Source organism: Leiobunum rupestre, chromosome 7 (assembly GCF_980474605.1).
Source record: "Leiobunum rupestre chromosome 7, qqLeiRupe1.1.hap1, whole genome shotgun sequence".
Classification (NCBI taxonomy): Eukaryota; Metazoa; Arthropoda; class Arachnida; order Opiliones; family Sclerosomatidae; genus Leiobunum; species Leiobunum rupestre.
Genome location: NC_143390.1, coordinates 19469328 through 19495382, shown reverse-complemented (window position 1 = coordinate 19495382; position 26055 = coordinate 19469328). Strand labels below are relative to the sequence as shown.

General features: G+C 30.4%; 1 protein-coding gene across 2 annotated transcripts in view; it reads left to right on the top strand.

Moving 5' to 3' along the window:
* Window positions 1-26055, top strand: part of LOC149935047 (cell adhesion molecule Dscam1-like) — a 100335-nt gene that overhangs the window by 17368 nt on the left and 56912 nt on the right. For both annotated transcript variants that reach the window (XM_090154826.1, XM_090154825.1), the window contains exon 4: window positions 7594-7764. In XM_090154826.1, the coding sequence (XP_090010952.1) occupies window positions 7594-7764 (171 nt within the window). The remainder of the gene's footprint in view (window positions 1-7593; window positions 7765-26055) is intronic.

The following is a 26055-nucleotide window of genomic DNA, read 5'->3' as shown; positions in this document are numbered from 1 at the left end:
TGAAGTAAATTAAAGAACTATGAAGTACATAAAAGAACTATGAAGTAAATTAAAGAACTATGAAGTAAATTAAAGAACTATGAAGTACATAAAAGAACTATGAAGTAAATTAAAGAACTATGAAGTACATAAAAGAACTATGAAGTAAATTAAAGAACTATGAAGTAAATTAAAGAACTATGAAGTACATAAAAGAACTATGAAGTAAATTAAAGAACTATAAAGTAAATTAAAGAACTATGAAGTACATAAAAGAACTATGAAGTAAATTAAAGAACTATGAAGTAAATTAAAGAACTATGAAGTACATAAAAGAACTATGAAGTAAATTAAAGAACTATGAAGTAAATTAAAGAACTATGAAGTACATAAAAGAACTATGAAGTAAATTAAAGAACTATGAAGTAAATTAAAGAACTATGAAGTACATAAAAGAACCATGAAGTAAATTAAAGAACTATGAAGTAAATTAAAGAACTATGAAGTAAATTAAAGAACTATGAAGTAAATTAAAAAACTATGAAGTAAATTAAAGAACTATGAAGTAAATTAAAGAACTATGAAGTACATAAAAGAACTATGAAGTAAATTAATGAATTATGAAGTAAATTAAAGAATTATGAAGTAAATTAAAGAACTATGAAGTAAATTAAAGAACTATGAAGTAAATTAAAGAACTATGAAGTAAATTAAAGAACTATGAAGTAAATTAAAGAACTATGAAGTAAATTAAAGAACTATGAAGTAAATTAAAGAACTATGAAGTAAATTAAAGAACAATGAAGTACATAAAAGAACTATGAAGTAAATTAAAGAATAATGAAGTAAATTAAAGACTAATGAAGTAAATTAAAGAATAATGAAGTAAATTAAAGAATAATGAAGTAAATTAAAGAATAATGAAGTAAATTCAAGAATAATGAAGTAAATTCAAGAATAATGAAGTAAATTCAAGAATAATGAAGTAAATTCAAGAATAATGAAGTAAATTCAAGAATAATGAAGTAAAATCAAGAATAATGAAGTAAAATCAAGAATTATGAAAGAGTGGTGGTCTAAATTGAAGAATTATCGTCTAAACTGAAGAATAGTGGTCTAAATTAAGAAATTGTGGTCTAAACTGAATAATAGTGGTCTAAATTTTAAGAATAGTGGTTTAAAATGAGGAATATTGGTCTAAATAAAGGAATAATAGTTTAAATTAAGGAATAGTGGTCTATATTAAGGGATAGTGGTCTATTTTAAGGAATAGTGGTCTAATTAAAGTAATTGCAGTTTAAATTACATAGTAGTGGTCTGAATAGCAGAATAGTGGTCGAATTTAAAGGATAGTGATCTAAATGAAAGAATAATGGTTAATATAAAAACATAGTGATCTAAATGAAAGAATAATGGTTAATATAAAAACATAGTGATCTAAATGAAAGAATAATGGTTAATATAAAAACATAGTGATCTAAATGAAAGAATAATGGTTAATATAAAAACATAGTGATCTAAATGAAAGAATAATGGTTAATATAAAAACATAGTGATCTAAATGAAAGAATAATGGTTAATATAAAAACATAGTGATCTAAATGAAAGAATAATGGTTAATATAAAAACATAGTGATCTAAATGAAAGAATAATGGTTAATATAAAAACATAGTGATCTAAATGAAAGAATAATGGTTAATATAAAAACATAGTGATCTAAATGAAAGAATAATGGTTAATATAAAAACATAGTGATCTAAATGAAAGAATAATGGTTAATATAAAAACATAGTGATCTAAATGAAAGAATAATGGTTAATATAAAAACATAGTGATCTAAATGAAAGAATAATGGTTAATATAAAAACATAGTGATCTAAATGAAAGAATAATGGTTAATATAAAAACATAGTGATCTAAATGAAAGAATAATGGTTAATATAAAAACATAGTGATCTAAATGAAAGAATAATGGTTAATATAAAAACATAGTGATCTAAATGAAAGAATAATGGTTAATATAAAAACATAGTGATCTAAATGAAAGAATAATGGTTAATATAAAAACATAGTGATCTAAATGAAAGAATAATGGTTAATATAAAAACATAGTGATCTAAATGAAAGAATAATGGTTAATATAAAAACATAGTGATCTAAATGAAAGAATAATGGTTAATATAAAAACATAGTGATCTAAATGAAAGAATAATGGTTAATATAAAAACATAGTGATCTAAATGAAAGAATAATGGTTAATATAAAAACATAGTGATCTAAATGAAAGAATAATGGTTAATATAAAAACATAGTGATCTAAATGAAAGAATAATGGTTAATATAAAAACATAGTGATCTAAATGAAAGAATAATGGTTAATATAAAAACATAGTGATCTAAATGAGAGAATAATGGTTAATATAAAAACATAGTGATCTAAATGAAAGAATAATGGTTAATATAAAAACATAGTGATCTAAATGAAAGAATAATGGTTAATATAAAAACATAGTGATCTAAATGAAAGAATAATGGTTAATATAAAAACATAGTGATCTAAATGAAAGAATAATGGTTAATATAAAAACATAGTGATCTAAATGAAAGAATAATGGTTAATATAAAAACATAGTGATCTAAATGAAAGAATAATGGTTAATATAAAAACATAGTGATCTAAATGAAAGAATAATGGTTAATATAAAAACATAGTGATCTAAATGAAAGAATAATGGTTAATATAAAAACATAGTGATCTAAATGAAAGAATAATGGTTAATATAAAAACATAGTGATCTAAATGAAAGAATAATGGTTAATATAAAAACATAGTGATCTAAATGAAAGAATAATGGTTAATATAAAAACATAGTGATCTAAATGAAAGAATAATGGTTAATATAAAAACATAGTGATCTAAATGAAAGAATAATGGTTAATATAAAAACATAGTGATCTAAATGAAAGAATAATGGTTAATATAAAAACATAGTGATCTAAATGAAAGAATAATGGTTAATATAAAAACATAGTGATCTAAATGAAAGAATAATGGTTAATATAAAAACATAGTGATCTAAATGAAAGAATAATGGTTAATATAAAAACATAGTGATCTAAATGAAAGAATAATGGTTAATATAAAAACATAGTGATCTAAATGAAAGAATAATGGTTAATATAAAAACATAGTGATCTAAATGAAAGAATAATGGTTAATATAAAAACATAGTGATCTAAATGAAAGAATAATGGTTAATATAAAAACATAGTGATCTAAATGAAAGAATAATGGTTAATATAAAAACATAGTGATCTAAATGAAAGAATAATGGTTAATATAAAAACATAGTGATCTAAATGAAAGAATAATGGTTAATATAAAAACATAGTGATCTAAATGAAAGAATAATGGTTAATATAAAAACATAGTGATCTAAATGAAAGAATAATGGTTAATATAAAAACATAGTGATCTAAATGAAAGAATAATGGTTAATATAAAAACATAGTGATCTAAATGAAAGAATAATGGTTAATATAAAAACATAGTGATCTAAATGAAAGAATAATGGTTAATATAAAAACATAGTGATCTAAATGAAAGAATAATGGTTAATATAAAAACATAGTGATCTAAATGAAAGAATAATGGTTAATATAAAAACATAGTGATCTAAATGAAAGAATAATGGTTAATATAAAAACATAGTGATCTAAATGAAAGAATAATGGTTAATATAAAAACATAGTGATCTAAATGAAAGAATAATGGTTAATATAAAAACATAGTGATCTAAATGAAAGAATAATGGTTAATATAAAAACATAGTGATCTAAATGAAAGAATAATGGTTAATATAAAAACATAGTGATCTAAATGAAAGAATAATGGTTAATATAAAAACATAGTGATCTAAATGAAAGAATAATGGTTAATATAAAAACATAGTGATCTAAATGAAAGAATAATGGTTAATATAAAAACATAGTGATCTAAATGAAAGAATAATGGTTAATATAAAAACATAGTGATCTAAATGAAAGAATAATGGTTAATATAAAAACATAGTGATCTAAATGAAAGAATAATGGTTAATATAAAAACATAGTGATCTAAATGAAAGAATAATGGTTAATATAAAAACATAGTGATCTAAATGAAAGAATAATGGTTAATATAAAAACATAGTGATCTAAATGAAAGAATAATGGTTAATATAAAAACATAGTGATCTAAATGAAAGAATAATGGTTAATATAAAAACATAGTGATCTAAATGAAAGAATAATGGTTAATATAAAAACATAGTGATCTAAATGAAAGAATAATGGTTAATATAAAAACATAGTGATCTAAATGAAAGAATAATGGTTAATATAAAAACATAGTGATCTAAATGAAAGAATAATGGTTAATATAAAAACATAGTGATCTAAATGAAAGAATAATGGTTAATATAAAAACATAGTGATCTAAATGAAAGAATAATGGTTAATATAAAAACATAGTGATCTAAATGAAAGAATAATGGTTAATATAAAAACATAGTGATCTAAATGAAAGAATAATGGTTAATATAAAAACATAGTGATCTAAATGAAAGAATAATGGTTAATATAAAAACATAGTGATCTAAATGAAAGAATAATGGTTAATATAAAAACATAGTGATCTAAATGAAAGAATAATGGTTAATATAAAAACATAGTGATCTAAATGAAAGAATAATGGTTAATATAAAAACATAGTGATCTAAATGAAAGAATAATGGTTAATATAAAAACATAGTGATCTAAATGAAAGAATAATGGTTAATATAAAAACATAGTGATCTAAATGAAAGAATAATGGTTAATATAAAAACATAGTGATCTAAATGAAAGAATAATGGTTAATATAAAAACATAGTGATCTAAATGAAAGAATAATGGTTAATATAAAAACATAGTGATCTAAATGAAAGAATAATGGTTAATATAAAAACATAGTGATCTAAATGAAAGAATAATGGTTAATATAAAAACATAGTGATCTAAATGAAAGAATAATGGTTAATATAAAAACATAGTGATCTAAATGAAAGAATAATGGTTAATATAAAAACATAGTGATCTAAATGAAAGAATAATGGTTAATATAAAAACATAGTGATCTAAATGAAAGAATAATGGTTAATATAAAAACATAGTGATCTAAATGAAAGAATAATGGTTAATATAAAAACATAGTGATCTAAATGAAAGAATAATGGTTAATATAAAAACATAGTGATCTAAATGAAAGAATAATGGTTAATATAAAAACATAGTGATCTAAATGAAAGAATAATGGTTAATATAAAAACATAGTGATCTAAATGAAAGAATAATGGTTAATATAAAAACATAGTGATCTAAATGAAAGAATAATGGTTAATATAAAAACATAGTGATCTAAATGAAAGAATAATGGTTAATATAAAAACATAGTGATCTAAATGAAAGAATAATGGTTAATATAAAAACATAGTGATCTAAATGAAAGAATAATGGTTAATATAAAAACATAGTGATCTAAATGAAAGAATAATGGTTAATATAAAAACATAGTGATCTAAATGAAAGAATAATGGTTAATATAAAAACATAGTGATCTAAATGAAAGAATAATGGTTAATATAAAAACATAGTGATCTAAATGAAAGAATAATGGTTAATATAAAAACATAGTGATCTAAATGAAAGAATAATGGTTAATATAAAAACATAGTGATCTAAATGAAAGAATAATGGTTAATATAAAAACATAGTGATCTAAATGAAAGAATAATGGTTAATATAAAAACATAGTGATCTAAATGAAAGAATAATGGTTAATATAAAAACATAGTGATCTAAATGAAAGAATAATGGTTAATATAAAAACATAGTGATCTAAATGAAAGAATAATGGTTAATATAAAAACATAGTGATCTAAATGAAAGAATAATGGTTAATATAAAAACATAGTGATCTAAATGAAAGAATAATGGTTAATATAAAAACATAGTGATCTAAATGAAAGAATAATGGTTAATATAAAAACATAGTGATCTAAATGAAAGAATAATGGTTAATATAAAAACATAGTGATCTAAATGAAAGAATAATGGTTAATATAAAAACATAGTGATCTAAATGAAAGAATAATGGTTAATATAAAAACATAGTGATCTAAATGAAAGAATAATGGTTAATATAAAAACATAGTGATCTAAATGAAAGAATAATGGTTAATATAAAAACATAGTGATCTAAATGAAAGAATAATGGTTAATATAAAAACATAGTGATCTAAATGAAAGAATAATGGTTAATATAAAAACATAGTGATCTAAATGAAAGAATAATGGTTAATATAAAAACATAGTGATCTAAATGAAAGAATAATGGTTAATATAAAAACATAGTGATCTAAATGAAAGAATAATGGTTAATATAAAAACATAGTGATCTAAATGAAAGAATAATGGTTAATATAAAAACATAGTGATCTAAATGAAAGAATAATGGTTAATATAAAAACATAGTGATCTAAATGAAAGAATAATGGTTAATATAAAAACATAGTGATCTAAATGAAAGAATAATGGTTAATATAAAAACATAGTGATCTAAATGAAAGAATAATGGTTAATATAAAAACATAGTGATCTAAATGAAAGAATAATGGTTAATATAAAAACATAGTGATCTAAATGAAAGAATAATGGTTAATATAAAAACATAGTGATCTAAATGAAAGAATAATGGTTAATATAAAAACATAGTGATCTAAATGAAAGAATAATGGTTAATATAAAAACATAGTGATCTAAATGAAAGAATAATGGTTAATATAAAAACATAGTGATCTAAATGAAAGAATAATGGTTAATATAAAAACATAGTGATCTAAATGAAAGAATAATGGTTAATATAAAAACATAGTGATTTAAATGAAAGGATAGGGATCTAAATAAAGAATAACGTTCTAAATAGTAGATAAAAATGAAATTTACGATAATTGGGTTAAAATTTAAGATAATTACTTAAGGAGAAAGCCATTCTGTCCGAGCCCCTAAAAGTGCTTCGCTCTATTATGTTCATTAAAAAATAGTGGCCTAAATAGAGATAAAATTGAAATTTACGATACTAGAGTTATCTAAAATTTAAATTAATTACCTTCAGTTGGATAAAGAGGAAAAAAAATAGTAAATCTCTTCTTTCTATAAACAATGTGAGCTGGACTTTAACAAAATAAGTTATTTGAGAGTGAGTACGCAAGCTGCGAGTGTTAATATTGTAACGAGACAAAAACGCGGGTAACTGCGGAAACAACGGCGCATGGACTTTTAAATTTCTTTTTCGATAAATTTAATCTTTTAAGTGGTTCTGGTTAGCTTCCATCCAAAAGCCACTCAGTGAAAAAGAAAACTTGCGAAGCAGATAAGAATGAGCCGCTCAACGGATATAAAAGAGTTTTCTCAATTTCAACGTTGTTTTAGGTTTTTTTTTTATTTTATCCCCAAAAATTAATTCTTTATAAACTGTGTAATAAAATTCTTTCTTAAGGTACTTATCATTCTTTTTTTTTTTGCTTTTTTTACAGGACAAACGGAGCGGGAAGTTAGGTCCAATAACCCGTCTAATATATTAATTTCGGGTCACGGAGATTTGACCTTCCTACGGGCCACCGAAGAGGACTCGGCCTTTTACGAATGCAGGGCCGACAATGGACTCGGAGACAAGCTTGTGATCAGAGTTAGTTTGAAAGTTTTCGGTAAGTAAAGACTCTTTTTCGTTTGATGATTAAAAACATTCTTATGAAAATTCGATTGAACAGTTTAATAAAGTCATTAAAACCACTGATTCCAGTTTTTAAATTAAATTGTTAAGTTAATATACAGTCAGAAATGACGTAGGAATAACCAAGAATAAGTTTAGGTTGGTAGAGAACAAGCGACTGAAACTATTCGAGACCGAAACGAGTCTAGGTGGCGCCTATGATCTAGCGTCTGCTATCGACAAATTAAAATAAACTTATAAAAATATAAGCAAACGTTGCAAAAATTATACTAAAATGCAAGTATCATTATTTATAAAGTCAAATTTACGAATAACGACAAGGAAAAACTAATAGCGTCTGCTTTAGCCTTTACCATAAGTCTATAATATTGTTCCATAAGTTTTTAACTTGGGAAGATCTAAATTTGGCTTTGAAATGCAAAATGCCTATCATTTGATCTAATTACAAAATATGAAATTCAACTTAATTTCGATTTGATCCAAACAAAAATGGATTCAATCCAGATCTAATTTTCTTTAAGGTGTTTAAACTATCACATCTCACGATCGGGGAAATGTCTGTACGTAGTTTAATTTAATAGGATGGAGTAATAACTGAGGTAAATATTTAACCCTAAGTCTATAATATTGTTCCATAAATTTGTCACCTTGGTGAATATTTTACTGAGAGCTAGTAACGGAGTGACGTCATCACAAGAAGAAAATCTCCCCCTAGCGAGGCGCTGTCAAAGGCTACGTGTGACGCGTTAGCAAGCGGACGCAAAACGGCGACGAAGCCCGTAATGCAGTCTGTCTTGTGAATAGCGCTCAGTAAATCTTTTACACGTGAAGAATAGGAAGTGTTACACTTATGTAACAATATTAAACACTTATGCATCTACCTATCTACATTTCAAAGGCGAACCAAAGAGGCCGTAGCGATAGTTTTCGGTCGCGAGTAACCTTTATATTTATGAAAAGAGACTTAAAACGGTTTTAAAATTCTCAATTTTTAAAAATCCAACGTTTCGGAGGAACTGTTCCTCCTTCTTCAGGGATTTTTTAAATAAATAAATTGTGAATTTTAAAACCGTTTTAAGTCTCTTTTCATTTAGTTTTTCACAATGTTCTTCACTTCTATTTATATTTATGATTTCCGTAAGCTATTCTCCGCTTGCACGAAAAAAAGGGAAAATGTTACACGGTCAAAGGAGGAGGGGGCGTAGTTTATCTTCCGGGAAATTACGAGTCTAACTGTCTACATATTCTCCGATCACCAATATATAGTCCTGGTGCGATATAACGAATGACTGCAACACAGACGTCAAAGAAGGTGAAATCTTCGGCCATCTAATAAAATTTCGGGAAATAATTTTTTTTACGAGCGCAAGAGGTATAAAACCCGTTCGGAAGGGAGGGTAGGGTAAGGATAGTGTCGAGCCAAGAGAGGGGTTGACAAGGACGGTTAAGAAATAAGAGCTGCAAGCTGGCGCTCTTTTATGGGCGATGATAGCGCCAAATTTGTTCTAGAAGTCCGAGAAGTTGGAAGAAACGTTTAGAGTTCTTCGGCACCGTCGTAAAAGGGTTCCTATTTTCCTCAAACGCGAAAAGGCGGGAAGGTGGGCGCTCGCACCCCCGAAACGCGCCAATTGCCCACCCCGCCTTCTGGCGCGCCTAAAAGCGAAAATTGGATGGGACGCGCCGTGAAAGTATGATAAGAATTTTTTTACCCATCTTCCTCTATACTGGAGAGACGGAAAAAATAGCCTTCACTCGAGACATACCAAACTAAAAAAAAAATGTCACAAGGGGGCTACTGGTGTGTTGGAAGGACGGGTTTGTACCTTCAAAATAAACGAAGGATGAAACGATGGAAATCAAATTGACGGAGAAAATGCGGTAAACACTCCCTTCTCCATAAAACTCAAACGGATTGTGACACAAGCGATTTGTCATAAATTTCAACACTTTCTTGATTTTATCCGAATAGCGTTTCACTACGATAACATTTCGTAGCGTTGAGTGTGAATTTCTAAATTACAAGTAAAGTAATAAGTATGACAACAGGGTTAGTTGTTTACTACATCCTTACTCCGTAGTGACGCCATAAATAATAGAAATAGCGCCACCCTGTAGCGAATTTGTGAACTATGCAAGGTGTTACAGAGTTCGTACAAAATTTCCGGAATTAAATTTACTGACATTTCCAGGTTTTCCCTGGCCAAATTGCCAAATTTTCAATGACCATTTTTGTAGAATAAATGTATGTTTTGAGGTAAAATCTTGAAAAAAATTGATGTATTTTTAATACATCTTTTAAAAATTTATTTGTCTGATTTTTTTGGACCATTTTCAAATTCCCTGACCATTTGGAATCATTTTCAAATTCCCTGCCTTGTCCCTGATCATTTGGAAACATTTTCAAATTCCCTGACTTTTCCAGGTCGTGTGTTAACTAAAAAACGATACAGGGCCAATAACTCCAAATGTGTTTTAGCTAGGAATTTGAAACATTCAGGACCAATAGAACATGAAGGGGTTACTTGACAGCGGAAATTTCCAAGACCTTGTACCATGTCTTCTAGGTCATTTAAAATTTATTTCGAGAACCATTATAGATACAAAGTTGGTTTCAATTAGAAACCCGTTCCCCGTCACATTTTAGGCGTAAATAACTTTGAAACCACCGAATTTTACCAATAACAAATCTAGGGAATTTAGACAAAAACAGGAAGGTCGTGATTAAAATATTGTACCAGACAGCAGGCTGAAGGGCTATTAACTCGAAATGTACTCATGCTAGAGTATCAAAATTTGCTAGACATACTCATGTAGTAGGAAGTCTTTAGAATTTGCAACTCGGATGACGTCCAACTCATGGTTCAAGGTCATTCAAATTTTATCTCGAGAACCAATGCATTTAGAGAAATGGTAAATTGAAATTTTAAGTCTAAATGTCATTAATCCGATGCAAACCACCACTATGAAAAGCTTTCAAATTGGAACCATTTCTCTAAATCCATTGGTTCTCGAGATAAACTTTGAATGACCTTGAACCATGAGTTGAATGTCATCCAAGTTGGCAATTTCTAGCAAATTTTGATACTCTAGCGTAAGTATTATTCGAGTTATTAGCTCTTCAACCTAGTCTCTGGTACATTACTTTCGTCACGAAATTCATGTTTTTGTCTAAATTCTTTCGACTTGTTATTGGTTAAATAAGGAAGGATCTAAATTATTTACACCTACAATGTGAAGGGGAACTTTTTTCTAATTGACACCAACTTTGTATCTCTAATGGTTCTCGAAATAAATTTTAAATGACCTTGAAGACATGGTTCAAGGTCATGGAAATTTTCGTTGTCGAGTGACCCCCTGAACGTTCTATGCGTCCTAAACGTTTCAAATTCCTAGCTAAAATACATTTGGAGTTATTGTACTTGTATCGTTTTTAATTAACATCCTGTATATATATTAATAATAACAAGCTATATTTATAATGAATGAAATCACAGATTTTTGTCATGGTGTATGAATATTAAAAGGTTTATTAATTACGGGAAACTCACGAGATTGTTATTTAATTAGAATTTAATAAAAATTCATTTAAATATATATAAGAATAAAAACGTGGTGCTAAAATGACATCCAACTTTTGGATCTCACAAGATCTTTTTTCAAGTGTTTTTAACCTGAATTAGAACCCAGCCACCTGAATTAATGGCTTTAAAAGTCGATCGATGACTTTGGCCTAAGGTGGTGCCTCGGGTATTAGCCTAGCTGATTATTATTAGATTATTACGCCCTTTAACAGCGAAACAGGGATGAAACCGCGTGGGAGGGTTGTGGCTAGCCCTGCCAAAGATAACCACTAGTGTCCCTACACTCACTAATGAGGAAACCGAATTACAGACTTGCAAACTCAACGCAGAAGGAGTTGTTCTGAGTTTTCACAAATTGGGATCGAACCCGGCTCGTCCGGCTGCGAGACTAAAGTGCTATATCAACTACAAATTCTACAGATTATCCATTGACTAAAGCTTATAAGAGAATAAATTATTGAAAATACTTCAAGTGCCATGCATAATAATAATAATCATATAGGCATCACCTTATAGGTCGAAGTCATCGATCGACGTTTAATTCAGGGGGCCGGATTACAATGTGTAGGAGGGTGGTGGCAAGTCCTTCATGCCACGTGAGCCAACATCTCCCTGCACTAACTATTACCGTTAACCTCAAAAAGTTTTTATGGAAAATGCATACTGAAGAACTCGGCAAAAAAAACCCTTAAGTTAATCTATTTGGTCCAACATTCTAAGTTCTTCAAATTGGTTTTTTGTTCCTTTTCATTATGGACTTTTCAACCCATTCACGAATTTTATCACTCTTTGAACACCCCCTTATAACCAGTCGGCAAAGAACTTACAAACTCTGAAAACCTGGCTTTTCTCGTTGCGAAGCGAAATTGCTAACCACTACGCGATACATCAAATCTAAACGGATTATCCGAGTTGAATCAGACAATTTTAAAGGTTTTTTTTATTACATCTTCGTGATATAAATCTGAAAATCTACACTGATTTATGCAAATGTGGCAATTCCCATGCTTTTGGAAAGTACCCAACTCTTTCTACTATAGAAATCTTCAAAACGAATTCGTAGCTATAGTATTTATGTAAATTGGCATTCTCTCGGTTGGTATGACGCGTCTGGAATTTAAATATATACCGTATATAGTTCTAAGAAATATTTAAAAAAAAAGCCAAAATCCAATCGAGAGGCGAACAGCGCTATGGTATAAACTAATCCTGTCAGCTCGGTCCTACCATTTATTCCACAGAAATTGATTCCATACAGAAGTGGGAGAATTTGAAAAGCGCGAGGGGGGGTTCGCAAAGAGGGGGGTGAAAACGGAAATCGTTGATTTCGATTTCAAAGTGAAGCCTCGGTTCCTCTTTCGGCGACTCCGACACGAACAATAATCATTGATTTATTATAGAAGTGAAAACATTTCCCGAGCCACTCTTCGACTTAGCGGGAACCCGGCTACCACGAACGCTTCCACCACTGACCCCCGCCTTTTACGACGCTGTCCTCCTAGCCCGGGCATCGGAGGGCTATACTCGGACTAAGGGAGCGCGCCAATTGGACGCGCCGGCTCCATAGAGTCATCAAAACGATAGATTTTCTTCGCGTTATTAAACATTTTTCATATCTGACCAGGGTCTTAGAAAAGACGAATTCTTCGTTCTAATAGTTTTTCGCGCGATTGTGGGCGAAAGCGGGTGTGGGAGCGAAGCGGGCCTTTTAGGGGTCGCGTGCGGGGATAAACGCTAGATGGAGGCACTGGTCAAAGGGATGAAAGATGACTGGCCAATTACCTAAAGCTTCTTACCCGTTTTCGATCCCCGGTCCGGGTCCGACCCATCGCCCGAGTCCTCACGCGGGGGTATTGGAAGAAGGGGACGAAATTGGGGTTTCTTTATCCCCCCCGGCGCGCGGGAAGAGGTCCGGAGAAAGTTATGACAGTCGGAGCTTTTCTCGTCTTAATCTTTTCTCTCTCAGCTCGCGTGCGGAAAGAACCAAAAATCCCCCTGAGAAATCCGGGATGTTTCCTGGCCAACCTCGGATAATACCAACCCCACCTCTGGTTCCTGATAATACCCCGAAAACCCTTCTAAACACGCGCTGATAACCCCCAACCTGGGATTCCCAAAATTGGGGTCAGTGAATAACAAAGTAACCTCGATCATAAGTAACCTAATTGAATTAAGTACGACAATGACCAAAATTGAAATCCGTTTGCGTTGGATTATAGAAATCACGCTGTTATGGATTGCGATATGGTATCGAAATATACCTACGTACCATTACCATCTTCAACGTTTTAAACTTGAGGGAATATTATTAAATATTAATAGTAATAACTGGAATGGATTTATTTCGACTAATAGGAAATTTAGTCATTTTATACGAAATTATAGGAGTAATTTTTAGGTAAATATAGGGAATTATAGGAGTAATTTTTACACAAATATAGGAAATTATGAGAGTAATTTTTAGGTCAATATAGGAAATTATAGGAGTAATTTTTACACAAATATAAGAAATTATGAGAGTAATTTTTAGGTCAATATAGGAAATTATAGGAGTAATTTTTAGGTCAATATAGGAAATTATAGGAGTAATTTTTACACAAATATAGGAAATTATGAGAGTAATTTTTAGGTCAATATAGGAAATTATAGGAGTAATTTTTACACAAATATAGGAAATTATGAGAGTAATTTTTAGGTCAATATAGGAAATTATGAGAGTAATTTTTAGGTCAATATAGGAAATTATAGGAGTAATTTTTACACAAATATAGGAAATTATGAGAGTAATTTTTAGGTCAATATAGGAAATTATAGGAGTAATTTTTACACAAATATAGGAAATTATGAGAGTATTTTTAGGTCAATATAGGAAATTATGAGAGTAATTTTTAGGTCAATATAGGAAATTATAGGAGTAATTTTTACACAAATATAGGAAATTATGAGAGTAATTTTTAGGTCAATATAGGAAATTATAGGAGTAATTTTTACACAAATATAGGAAATTATGAGAGTAATTTTTAGGTCAATATAGGAAATTATAGGAGTAATTTTTAGGGAAATATAGGAAATTATGGGAGTAATTTTTAGGTCAATATAGGAAATTATAGGAGTAATTTTTAGGTCAATATAGGAAATTATAGGAGTAATTTTTAGGTCAGTATAGGAAATTATAGGAGTAATTTTTACGCAAATATAGGAAATTATGAGAGTAATTTTTAGGTAAATATAAGAAATTATAGGAGTAATTTTTAGGGAAATATAGGAAATTATAGGAGTAATTTTTAGGGAAATATAGGAAATTATAGGAGTAATTTTTAGGTCAATATAGGAAATTATAGGAGTAATTTGTAGGTCAGTATAGGAAATTATATGAGTAATTTTTAGGGAAATATAGGAAATTATAGGAGTAATTTTTAGGGAAATATAGAAAATTATAGGAGTAATTTTTAGGGAAATATAGGAAATTATAGGAGTAATTTTTAGGGAAATATAGGAAATTATAGGAGTAATTTTTAGGTCAGTATAGGAAATTATAGGAGTAATTTTTAGGTCAATATAGGAAATTATAGGAGTAATTTGTAGGTCAGTATAGGAAATTATATGAGTAATTTTTAGGGAAATATAGGAAATTATAGGAGTAATTTTTAGGGAAATATAGAAAATTATAGGAGTAATTTTTAGGGAAATATAGGAAATTATAGGAGTAATTTTTAGGGAAATATAGGAAATTATAGGAGTAATTTTTAGGTCAGTATAGGAAATTATAGGAGTAATTTTTAGGGAAATATAGGAAATTATAGGAGTAATGTTTAGGGAAATATAGGAAATTATAGGAGTAATTTTTAGGTCAGTATAGGAAATTATATGAGTAATTTTTAGGGAAATATAGGAAATTATAGGAGTAATTTTTAGGGAAATATAGGAAATTATAGGAGTAATTTTTAGGTCAGTATAGGAAATTATAGGAGTAATTTTTAGGGAAATATAGGAAATTATAGGAGTAATTTTTAGGTCAGTATAGGAAATTATATGAGTAATTTTTAGGGAAATATAGGAAATTATAGGAGTAATTTTTAGGGAAATATAGACAATTAAAGGAGTAATTTTTAGGGAAATATAGGAAATTATATGAGTAATTTTTAGGGAAATATAGGAAATTATAGGAGTAATTTTTAGGTCAGTATAGGAAATTATAGGAGTAATTTTTAGGTCAATATAGGAAATTATAGGAGTAATTTGTAGGTCAGTATAGGAAATTATATGAGTAATTTTTAGGGAAATATAGGAAATTATAGGAGTAATTTTTAGGGAAATATAGGAAATTATAGGAGTAATTTTTAGGGAAATATAGGAAATTATAGGAGTAATTTTTAGGTCAGTATAGGAAATTATAGGAGTAATTTTTAGGGAAATATAGGAAATTATAGGAGTAATTTTTAGGGAAATATAGGAAATTATAGGAGTAATTTTTAGGTCAGTATAGGAAATTATATGAGTAATTTTTAGGGAAATATAGGAAATTATAGGAGTAATTTTTAGGGAAATATAGGAAATTATAGGAGTAATTTTTAGGGAAATATAGGAAATTATAGGAGTAATTTTTAGGTCAGTATAGGAAATTATATGAGTAATTTTTAGGGAAATATAGAAAATTATAGGAGTAATTTTTAGGGAAATATAGGAAATTATAGGAGTAATTTTTAGGGAAATATAGGAAATTATGGGAGTAATTTTTAGGTCAGTATAGGAAATTATAGGAGTAATTTTTAGGTCAATATAGGAAATTATAGGAGTAATTTGTAGGTCAGTATAGGAAATTATATGAGTAATTTTTAGGGAAATATAGGAAATTATAGGAGTAATTTTTAGGGAAATATAGAAAATTATAGGAGTAATTTTTAGGGAAATATAGGAAATTATAGGAGTAATTTTTAGGGAAATATAGGAAATTATAGGAGTAATTTTTAGGTCAGTATAGGAAATTATAGGAGTAATTTTTACGCAAATATAGGAAATTATGAGAGTAATTTTTAGGTAAATATAAGAAATTATAGGAGTAATTTTTAGGGAAATATAGGAAATTATAGGAGTAATTTTTAGGTCAATATAGGAAATTATAGGAGTAATTTTTAGGGAAATATAGGAAATTATAGGAGTAATTTTTAGGGAAATATAGGAAATTATAGGAGTAATTTTTAGGGAAATATAGGAAATTATAGGAGTAATTTTTAGGGAAATATAGGAAATTATAGGAGTAATTTTTAGGTAAATATAAGACATTATAGGAGTAATGTTTAGGGAAATATAGGAAATTATAGGAGTAATTTTTAGGGAAATATAGGAAATTATAGGAGTAATTTTTAGGGAAATATAGGAAATTATAGGAGTAATTTTTAGGGAAATATAGGAAATTATAGGAGTAATTTTTAGGTAAATATAAGAAATTATAGGAGTAATTTTTAGGGAAATATAGGAAATTATAGGAGTAATTTTTAGGGAAATATAAGAAATTATAGGAGTAATTTTTAGGGAAATAAAGGAAATTATATGAGTAATTTTAGGGAAATATAGGAAATTATAGGAGTAATTTTTAGGTAAATATAAGAAATTATAGGAGTAATTTTTAGGGAAATATAGGAAATTATAGGAATAATTTTAATAAATATAAAACAATGCTTTTAAAGGAACTTTGGTTGAATATAAATATTACATTTAATATGAAAACATCACAGACTTTGTGAATAGATAAATATATTAAAGTAATATTACATTTTAATTTTAAAACACCAGCCAAATAAATTAGTGCTTTAGTAAAAATCTGGCTGTTTTTGAGCGTCTTCTGTCGAGTTTTAAAACTATATTGAAAGCAAAACGCGAAGTACGAAAAATAGGAAAATTGTTAAATTATAGGGAATGTCGTCACCTTGCTTGTTTGAGCAGTGTTCCTAAAAATCCACCTACTTGGTGAAAAGTCCGCGCCAGTGGCCAATAGTGGAAAATTCACAAAAAGTCGCATACAGTGGCTAATAACGAAAAACTGCATTTCAAAACTAAAAAAAGTAATTGGAATTAAATTGTTAAGAACTCTATTGTAAAAATGTCTTGGTTTACATTGAACTTACAATGTTAGAATTAATTATTCCAAAAATATTAACAGACTATTCTAATGTTAATCAGAATCTGACCATTCCAATGCATATTATTTGCTTTAAGTAGCCCAAATCGGAAATTTCTGTGCTCAAATATTTTTTTATTATTATTTTATAATTTTCTGTGGTAAAAATATTTACTGGCCACTAAATTCATTTTTGTCCATGCCGGAATTTTCCACACTATTGTCCACCTCAGAACACTGATTTTGAGACTTCGGGGTCATCGTGACCGAATTTCCAACCGGCACGAAAGGGGGGAAGAAAAACGTCACCAGGCTGTACTTCAATCGCGTCGAAAGACTTAAGCTTCAGGGAACCAATGAAATACGCGGCTGATTTGATTTTGATTTAGGGGGAGGGGCTTACTATTGAAGGGGGTTGCTAGCAAAGCTAAAATTCGTCTCTAAATAGCCCCTAATTGTAAATTAATACATTCTTGGTAACATAATATAATTATATATTATAATACGTCAATAGGCGCTTCAATAAAACATCTTCAAGGAAATCGCCAAGAAATAATATTTACGAGAGCCAGGACCTGCAAGCTAGGAGCAACAAACACAAGGAGAACGCAGCTAGCCTTTAAACACGCTAACGCAGTGTTGTGTACAAATTTCATTGGACGAACCTTTACGCTGAACGTTTTACGGAAATGGATAAGACAATTTACGAATTTTCTCCTTCCGACGGCAGCAGGCGCTAAACCAGTGAAAAATGTACGCAATATAATGCACGACATTTGACGGGTTACGTTCTCCTTGTGAAGGGTGATGTGTTTGTTGCTCCTAGCTGCAAGTTACTGTTTATTTGGTGCTTGTGGAAATAATGGAAATTTTTCACCTGTAAACAGAACGCCGTGTTTTTGATAATCCTTATAATGTCAAAAACATCTACCTGTTTAAACCGAAACACTTATTAAATACCGTACAGGTGAAAAGTTTCCGTTATTTAAACAAGCACTATGTAAACAGTAACTTTCAGGTCCTGGCTCTCGGAAATATGACTTCTTGGCGATTTTATTGAAGGGTCTCTATTATTAAAAATGATCACCGAACTGATGACCAGAGTTATAGCGCAATAAAAGTTGAGTTTGCCACAGTGCCTCCTAGCGGTTAATTTTGTCCAAGGCGATGTACGGTGTTACCAAGGACAATAAAATACTACGAGTCCATGTGGGAGCTAGGCGAAATTGTCAGTGACGAAAAAAGGTTCGGTAGAAAAATAAGCATTAATTCCATAGAAAGTGTCATACTTATTGTTATTACGTTACTTATGCCTCGATCATAACCGCGAATATAACAGTCATATCCTTATTTAGTATTTTTTCTCGTAGACAATCCATCATCTTTCGCGTTTAGATTCTAACCATTTCTTCGGAAATTATTAAAATAAAAAGTTTTGAAACTTAGATTTAAAATAAAATAGACAAAACACGAATAAATGCGTAAGTAAAGAGTTTTCTTTCAATAAAAACCGACTATAGTTTCGGCACAACATTGTGCCATTGTCAAGGTGAAAAAAAAGCCTTGACAATGGCACAATGTTGTGCCGAAACTATAGTCGGTTTTTATTGAAAGAAAACTCTTTACTTACGCATTTATTCGTGTTTTGTCTATTTTATTTTTAATCAGAAATTATTCAAATTAAACCTTAATTTTTTTTTACAATAGCGATGAAAAAGAATAAATTGATACGATAGCTGCAACGGGTATTAAAGTTAAAGTAACGAAAAAGGGTGCGACCTACGCGCTAAGTATGAATGACAAAGTACCAAGTAAGGAATTCAATTTGTCCCCATGCCTCGATAAGCGTATCGTGTCTTTTCACGCTGCATTTAACGGGTTTAAGCATTCCGCGATACATTTACCGGTAGATAAACGTACAATGTGAGCTACATTTCAGACGTACACGTACACGGGAAAAAAAAGATGCCGATTAACCTCTTTAAACGTACCCATTAAAGACTTGGTCGTGGCGAAATCGACTGCAGCTTTTTGTTCGCGGTGTTGAAATGTTCTCGACCATTATGCTAAATGACCAGGATTCTACGTTTTTCCCCCTTCTCCTATACACGCACTCATCATATAGGAATCTAATGAAGCCTTTCTAATAGAAGACGGGATTTTTTGTCGTTCGGTTCCGAGTTGGGTGACTGTCTCTTAGCGTTTGTCCACGGAGCTTGGCAAGGATAGCGAATCGGAGTTGGGTGAATTCAATTAGGATCTGGGAGTAGATAATTGAGTGTAGAAACTAAGCGATCAAAATGTTACCACCCCTGCTTTATGGAGAAATTGATTACACTAGATTTGAAGGAAAGTCGGCTTCCCCGCGAAGGAAGTCCGTAGCGGGATATTTATACACTGACTGAGGCCCCTGGAATTCCGACTTGACGGCATCTCATTCCCCTTTCTCCGCGATCTCCACCTCCTTGTCATAAATCATAAATTTAATAAACCATAATGGCTTTAAAAATATAAATAATGGATGCTAGTAAATTATGTTCGATATTTATGAGACGTAATAGATTGAAAAATAATTGTCCATAAAATACCTCGTCATTTTTTTTAATATCAGGTGAAAGTTATTTATGTCGTACTTAATTATATTTCCTGGAAATTATGATTAAACTTAATATTTTATTTTTGTAACAATGAATAGCTTAATTCGTTATTTTCGTACAAAATTTAGCCTCTATTTTAAGAGCATTACAATTATTAATTAAGCTTTACTAAATTACTTACGAATTTACCATAATATCAAATTAGTAATTTCTAGTACATAATATTTCTTACAGGAGTTGAAAAGTAATATTTTAGAGCAAACCATGTAAGCTTATTTCCAATAGTATAATTCTTTTCTGCAAATTATAATTAAATTGAATATTTATTTTATAAAAATTAAATAGTAAATGTAAAGAGCTATTGGCTGGTGTGGCATGAAGGCCTTGCCACCACCATCCAGTGAAAAATATAGCCCGACCACCTGATTTAAAGGCATTAAAAGTCCCAAAATGACTTGGGTATTAGTCTAGCTGGTTATTATTATTATTAATTTTATTAATTATTTTCATACGAAAAACATAAGACTATTTAAATGCCATTTCAATGATCAATAAAACTAATTATGATAGACCAGAAAATAATTAAGGCCGTGATACTTGTAAATTTTAATATATAAACAATATTTATTTCATAACACGTTCAAAAGTAATATTCTACAAAATACCGTTTTTAAATTTTCATGTGAAATTAAATTATAAGGTAAATTTAATAAAAATGAAAAGCTTTATCGAATTATTTCGATACGAAATACGAAATAATTTCATTTCTAATGACATTCCAATGATCAATAAAAGTGTAATTATTGACCAGAAACGAAATATTTTAATATATAAATCCATAATATTGAATATCGCGTGTTGAACATTTCCACGAAAACGATTCAATGATATATGTTGTGTCGTTTATGGGTTATAACGGGTTTGTAAAGGGCGGTTTCGGAGAGATGGTGGGTAAGAATGAAAATCCTGCGAAGCGGGGGGAGAGCTGTCAACGATGGGAAATTGCCTGCAGGATTTCGTTGCCCGCTCACCCCAGTTACCTCCAAATCGGATCTGACATTTTTATAAAAGGACCTCACGCTGCTCCGGTAGGGGGCGAACAAGCTTGCTAAATCCAGGGAATTTCAGTCAAGTTCTCTGTATTCCAATTTTAATTTCGCCAGCCGAGTGACAAATGCCTTTACAGATACAAAACAGGAATTCGGTGAAATCATTTAAAAGCGACGCACGACGGCAGCCGACCAATTCGAACAACTTGATTAAAACGCGTTTAAACACGTTTGAAGCCACCCCGCTCTGATAACCATCCGAATGGTGTCGAACAAGTTAATAATTGAACCCTGTCAAAGACATTCGACAACCCGCTAAGTTTATCCTTAAGACTTTAAATGACTTTTAATTAAGAATAATTACCAATAACTTTGTTAAGGCAGTGCTGATACTCAAAAAATTTGTGTTAATAGTAAATATTAGTGTTGTTAATTTTCCGGAAAAATAAAATTTTCCGCAAATCGGAAAAATAATAAATTCCTTTTTAAGGGTTTTTAAAGTTTTTAACTTTTATTTATATAAAATGTCTAATATCAGTAACAAAACATGAATAGTGTTACATTGTTAATCACTTAAAACTACACTCTTAAAAAAAGGGTGTTTTAATGGTATATTAAGGGTGTAATATCTGTAAAAAAACACTCTTTAATGTTAATTTAAACGATCTAACGGGAATTTTATTGTCCCAAATTAAAAACTTGAAAAGGTGTATAAAGGGTGTTATATTACCCCGTAAATTGAGTGATTTAACACCTGGTAAGGGTGTAGCTCCCTTAAGGCAGTAGTTTAGTACCGTAAAAGGAGTATTTTAACACTTTAAAGGGAGTATTGTAGCACCCTGAAGGGAGTCGTTTGGTACCCTAAAAGGAGTAGTCTTGTACCCTGAAGGGAATAGGTTTATACCACAAACTGTTAACAAAGTAACCAAAACGGAGGACCTAAGCATCCCAAACAGTGTAAATAAACACCCTAGCAGGAAAACTGCTTTTTAATGTGTAGAATAACATCCTTTATAAACCTGTTAAGGTGTTAAATATGGGACAAGAAAATACACCTTTTGTTTTAAGAGTGTAGTTTAGAGGTTTAGTTTTACTTTTAAATTCGATAAAATTAGGCAAAAATTCCGCTTTATTTAAATTTGCAAACAATATATAAAACTAACCATGGAATAAAAACTTTTTTTTATTTTTTTCGGAAAAATACGGAAAATGCTCCGGAAAATGGGGCTCGGTCATTTTCCGGAAAATATTCTCCGACTTACAACACTAGTAAATAGCCACTTTGAAAATAGAAATCAAAATAAAAGCTTTGACGACACCTTCAAGCATAGGAAACTTAATATATTATCGAGTTCCCATATTTTTGAATTTAAATAACCAGTTATGCCAGAATATTAATTTTTCCATTGAAATATTTAATCAATGAATAAAAATATAAGCATGTCATACCTAGTCTATTATGTTACTTAGGGTAGTGATAATATAATATAATTTTGCTTCTCCCAAAAATCAGTCTGCCTCTAATACTCTTTATTCGTGTACCATAAGTCTATAATTATATTCCATAAGTGTGTCTGTTAGAGGAAATAATTACTGATATATGGATTAACATAAGATTGACGTCATACCAAGAAAGATAAATGCTTCTAGCGAGGATAATACGAAACTTAAAAACCAATTATACTAAAGGTAGTAACAGTTCCCTATTTTCATTGGTTGAAAATTCTGTGGTAAGCAAAAGTAATTTTTCGGATAAAAGACCTAAATATTCATAATGTAGCTTAATTTAACCTTAACCTAACCATAAGTTAAGCCTAAACTTAACCTAAAACTAACCGTAACCTAAACCTGAGCAAAACCTTAACCTAAACTTAATCTAAACCTAACCTAACCTTGACCTTAACTTAATCTAAACCTAACCTAACCTTGACCTTAACCTAAACTTAATCTAAACCTAACCTAACCCTGACCTTAACCTAAACTTAATCTAAACCTAACCTAACCTTGACCTTAACCTAACCTAACCCTGACCTTAACCTAAACTTAATCTAAACCTAACCTAACCTTGACCTTAACCTAAACTTAATCTAAACCTAACCTAACCCTGACCTTAACCTAAACTTAATCTAAACCTAACCTAACCTTCACGTAAGCCTCACCTTAACGTACACGTAAACTAAACCTGACTTTAAACTAAACTAGACCTTAACCTAACCTTAAACTAAACTAGACCTTAACCTAACCATAACCCAACCAAAATTATAAAACACCACGAAAAACTAATTCTAGACTAAAAGGTGCACTATTAGGTCTAATAATTTACTCTGAAGTCAACCAAATATGACTTCCAGAAAATATTATAGGCATCAAACTGACACACACACGCGCAAAATAATTAAATACTTATGGTCATCGTTTAAATCTCCTCGATAATATATACCCAAGGTGAAACTGGAAAATTGGAGAATGAAAAGGCACATTTTCGATTTCATTCGACGCTACGAATAGAGGCGATGACGCCCGGGTCGTTCGGGTAATGCTAGAAACACGACACTCGCGAGAGTTTGATCTTCCGGAAATACCTTTTCTGAAGAGCCCGGGACACAAAAAAAAACGAAATGAGAGGCCATTGAAAGGGCGAACAACTTGAAAAATAAAAGGGAAACACAGAAAACTAAAGATGTTCGGGGAAAGATGGAAGAAAACATTAAAGGGGATGCTGATGTCGGGAGAGTGGAAAGGGTCGTTCTTGAAAGATGGTGTTAAGAGACGGGGATTTATGTGAGACGCCCGAAGAGAAAGGTACTCGCGCCGTCTTCGAAGCCCAGCTGCAAATAGGCGCACGTCTTCGCTCGCCTAAACCCATTTTTTAGCTCGCGCCACGTAGGTGCCAAACGAAAGAACTCTCGAAACCCCTTTCGACTAAGCTTCGAGGGATACATTCGCACTGGAAATACCTTGGCTGAGCAGGGCCGTGCTTAGGGGACTCGCGGCCCCGGGCGAAAGGCATAGGCTGCCCGAGGTGTTACACACCGATTTTGTTCAAACTCGGGGGATTGGTAGACCTTCATGTAACTTGAAAAATCCTAAAGGGATTTTATTCAATGGGCAACGGGTTTGCCATGGCAACGAAAAATGTTTTTGACAACATAAAATAACATGGGATTTTGAGCGATTTCCCTGTGAAAAAAATTTAAAAATTTATCAAAATGTGACCAATTTTGATTTTTTTCGTCAATTTTTATCAATTCTTTTTATAATTTTGGTATTTTAATTATTTTTTCAATTTTGTAAAATGTTTCACAGGGGGGACCATTGGAATCGGTCAAAATCCCATGTTATTTTCAATGGTAAAATTACCATTTTATGTTGTCAAAAACATTTATCGTTGCCATGGCAAAACCGTTGCCCATTGAATAAAATCCCTTTAGGATTTTTCAAGTTACATGAAGGTCTACCAATCCCCCGAGTTTGAACAAAATCGGTAGTCTCCTTGTGAGTGTAGCGGCCCTCCGGTATATACAGCGGCCCTGGGCGACCACCGGGCTCACCCCCCCCCCCCCCTAAGCACGGCCCTGTGGCTGAGATGGGGAAAAAATCAAAATAGGTGTTTCTATAAACTACGTTAGGTCACGTGTAAATGTTTTTTCTACGTCACTAGCTAAAGTTATTGAAGATAGATAGCGCGCGCCCGAGTCGATAAAGATTTTGGTATTTGAAGTCGACGTGCGAAACGCGCGTGCCAATAAAGCACTAAAAAGCTTAAGCTAGTGACGCGGGGAAAAACATTAAATAGACGCTAAAAGAAATTATTCGCTCCAAAATAAAAACCGTCAAAAGGAAGGGTTTTTAAATTAAAAACGCGTGAATCTCGATGATATCGCCCATTTTTTCGTCGCACGTGTAATTATTTATTCTGATAATAAAATAGAATCACGTGGGCTTAGCAATATTTATCCTCATTTGTCTTAGCCAATAAGATTATCCCTTCCGAGCAAGCACGCGCCAATTTACACAATATAACCGTTGAATTTTTTCAAATCAATTTCTTTTAAGATCTATTGATTTATTTTATAGAAACACCTATTGGGATCGCGTACCGTGAAATTATTTAAAAAAAGGACCATATTATAAATCGAGACAATTTTAGCAAAAACCATTTTTTTCTATCAAAGTGGAAAATCGTGGGGGGAAAAGAGTTTAATAAAGCAAAATAGGTCGTTACGCTTGATCGACTTGTTTTTATGTATGGCTTTAAATAGGGCAGTCATAGACAAAGGATGAATTCATACGCTCTTCGGTGGGTAAAGCCGATAGAAGCTAGTACCAAACGTAAAAACAAGAAGGTCGTGTTACTATATAGAAAGTCCTATTGCGCGTAAAAAGATGAAAATTAAGTTATTTATTTTAGGAGTAGTAACAATATATTTTAATTATCAAGAATACCAAATGTTAATTTTTTAATATGAATAAATCTATCTGATATACAATTTATACGTTTTTTTTGGTAAAATGTTATTTATGTTAAATTGGCCAGTAAACTCATTAATATCCTAGTTGCTAAATGGATTTTTACACCTTGGAACACTACACCCTTTTCGACTTCACAGTAGTCGTAGAAAAGTGAAATGGTCTGCTGCTTTAAATAATGTAATAGACCATATTTTCAAGTAAGCGAATATCGCATTTATCAAATAGCATCGTCTGCTAGCACACCTACCGAGAGAATCACGAAATATTTTCACACAAATACCAAACACCTTTGGGTCGAAATCTTTCCAATATCTGCCACCGTGTCGCTGTTCTAAACGAATCAAACGCTCAATATAGATTCGAGTCCAGTAGATTATTTGTCTAAGACATGGCCCACACTCAAATTTTCAATTTTTTATAGGAAAAATAACATACTAGTTAGTGTAG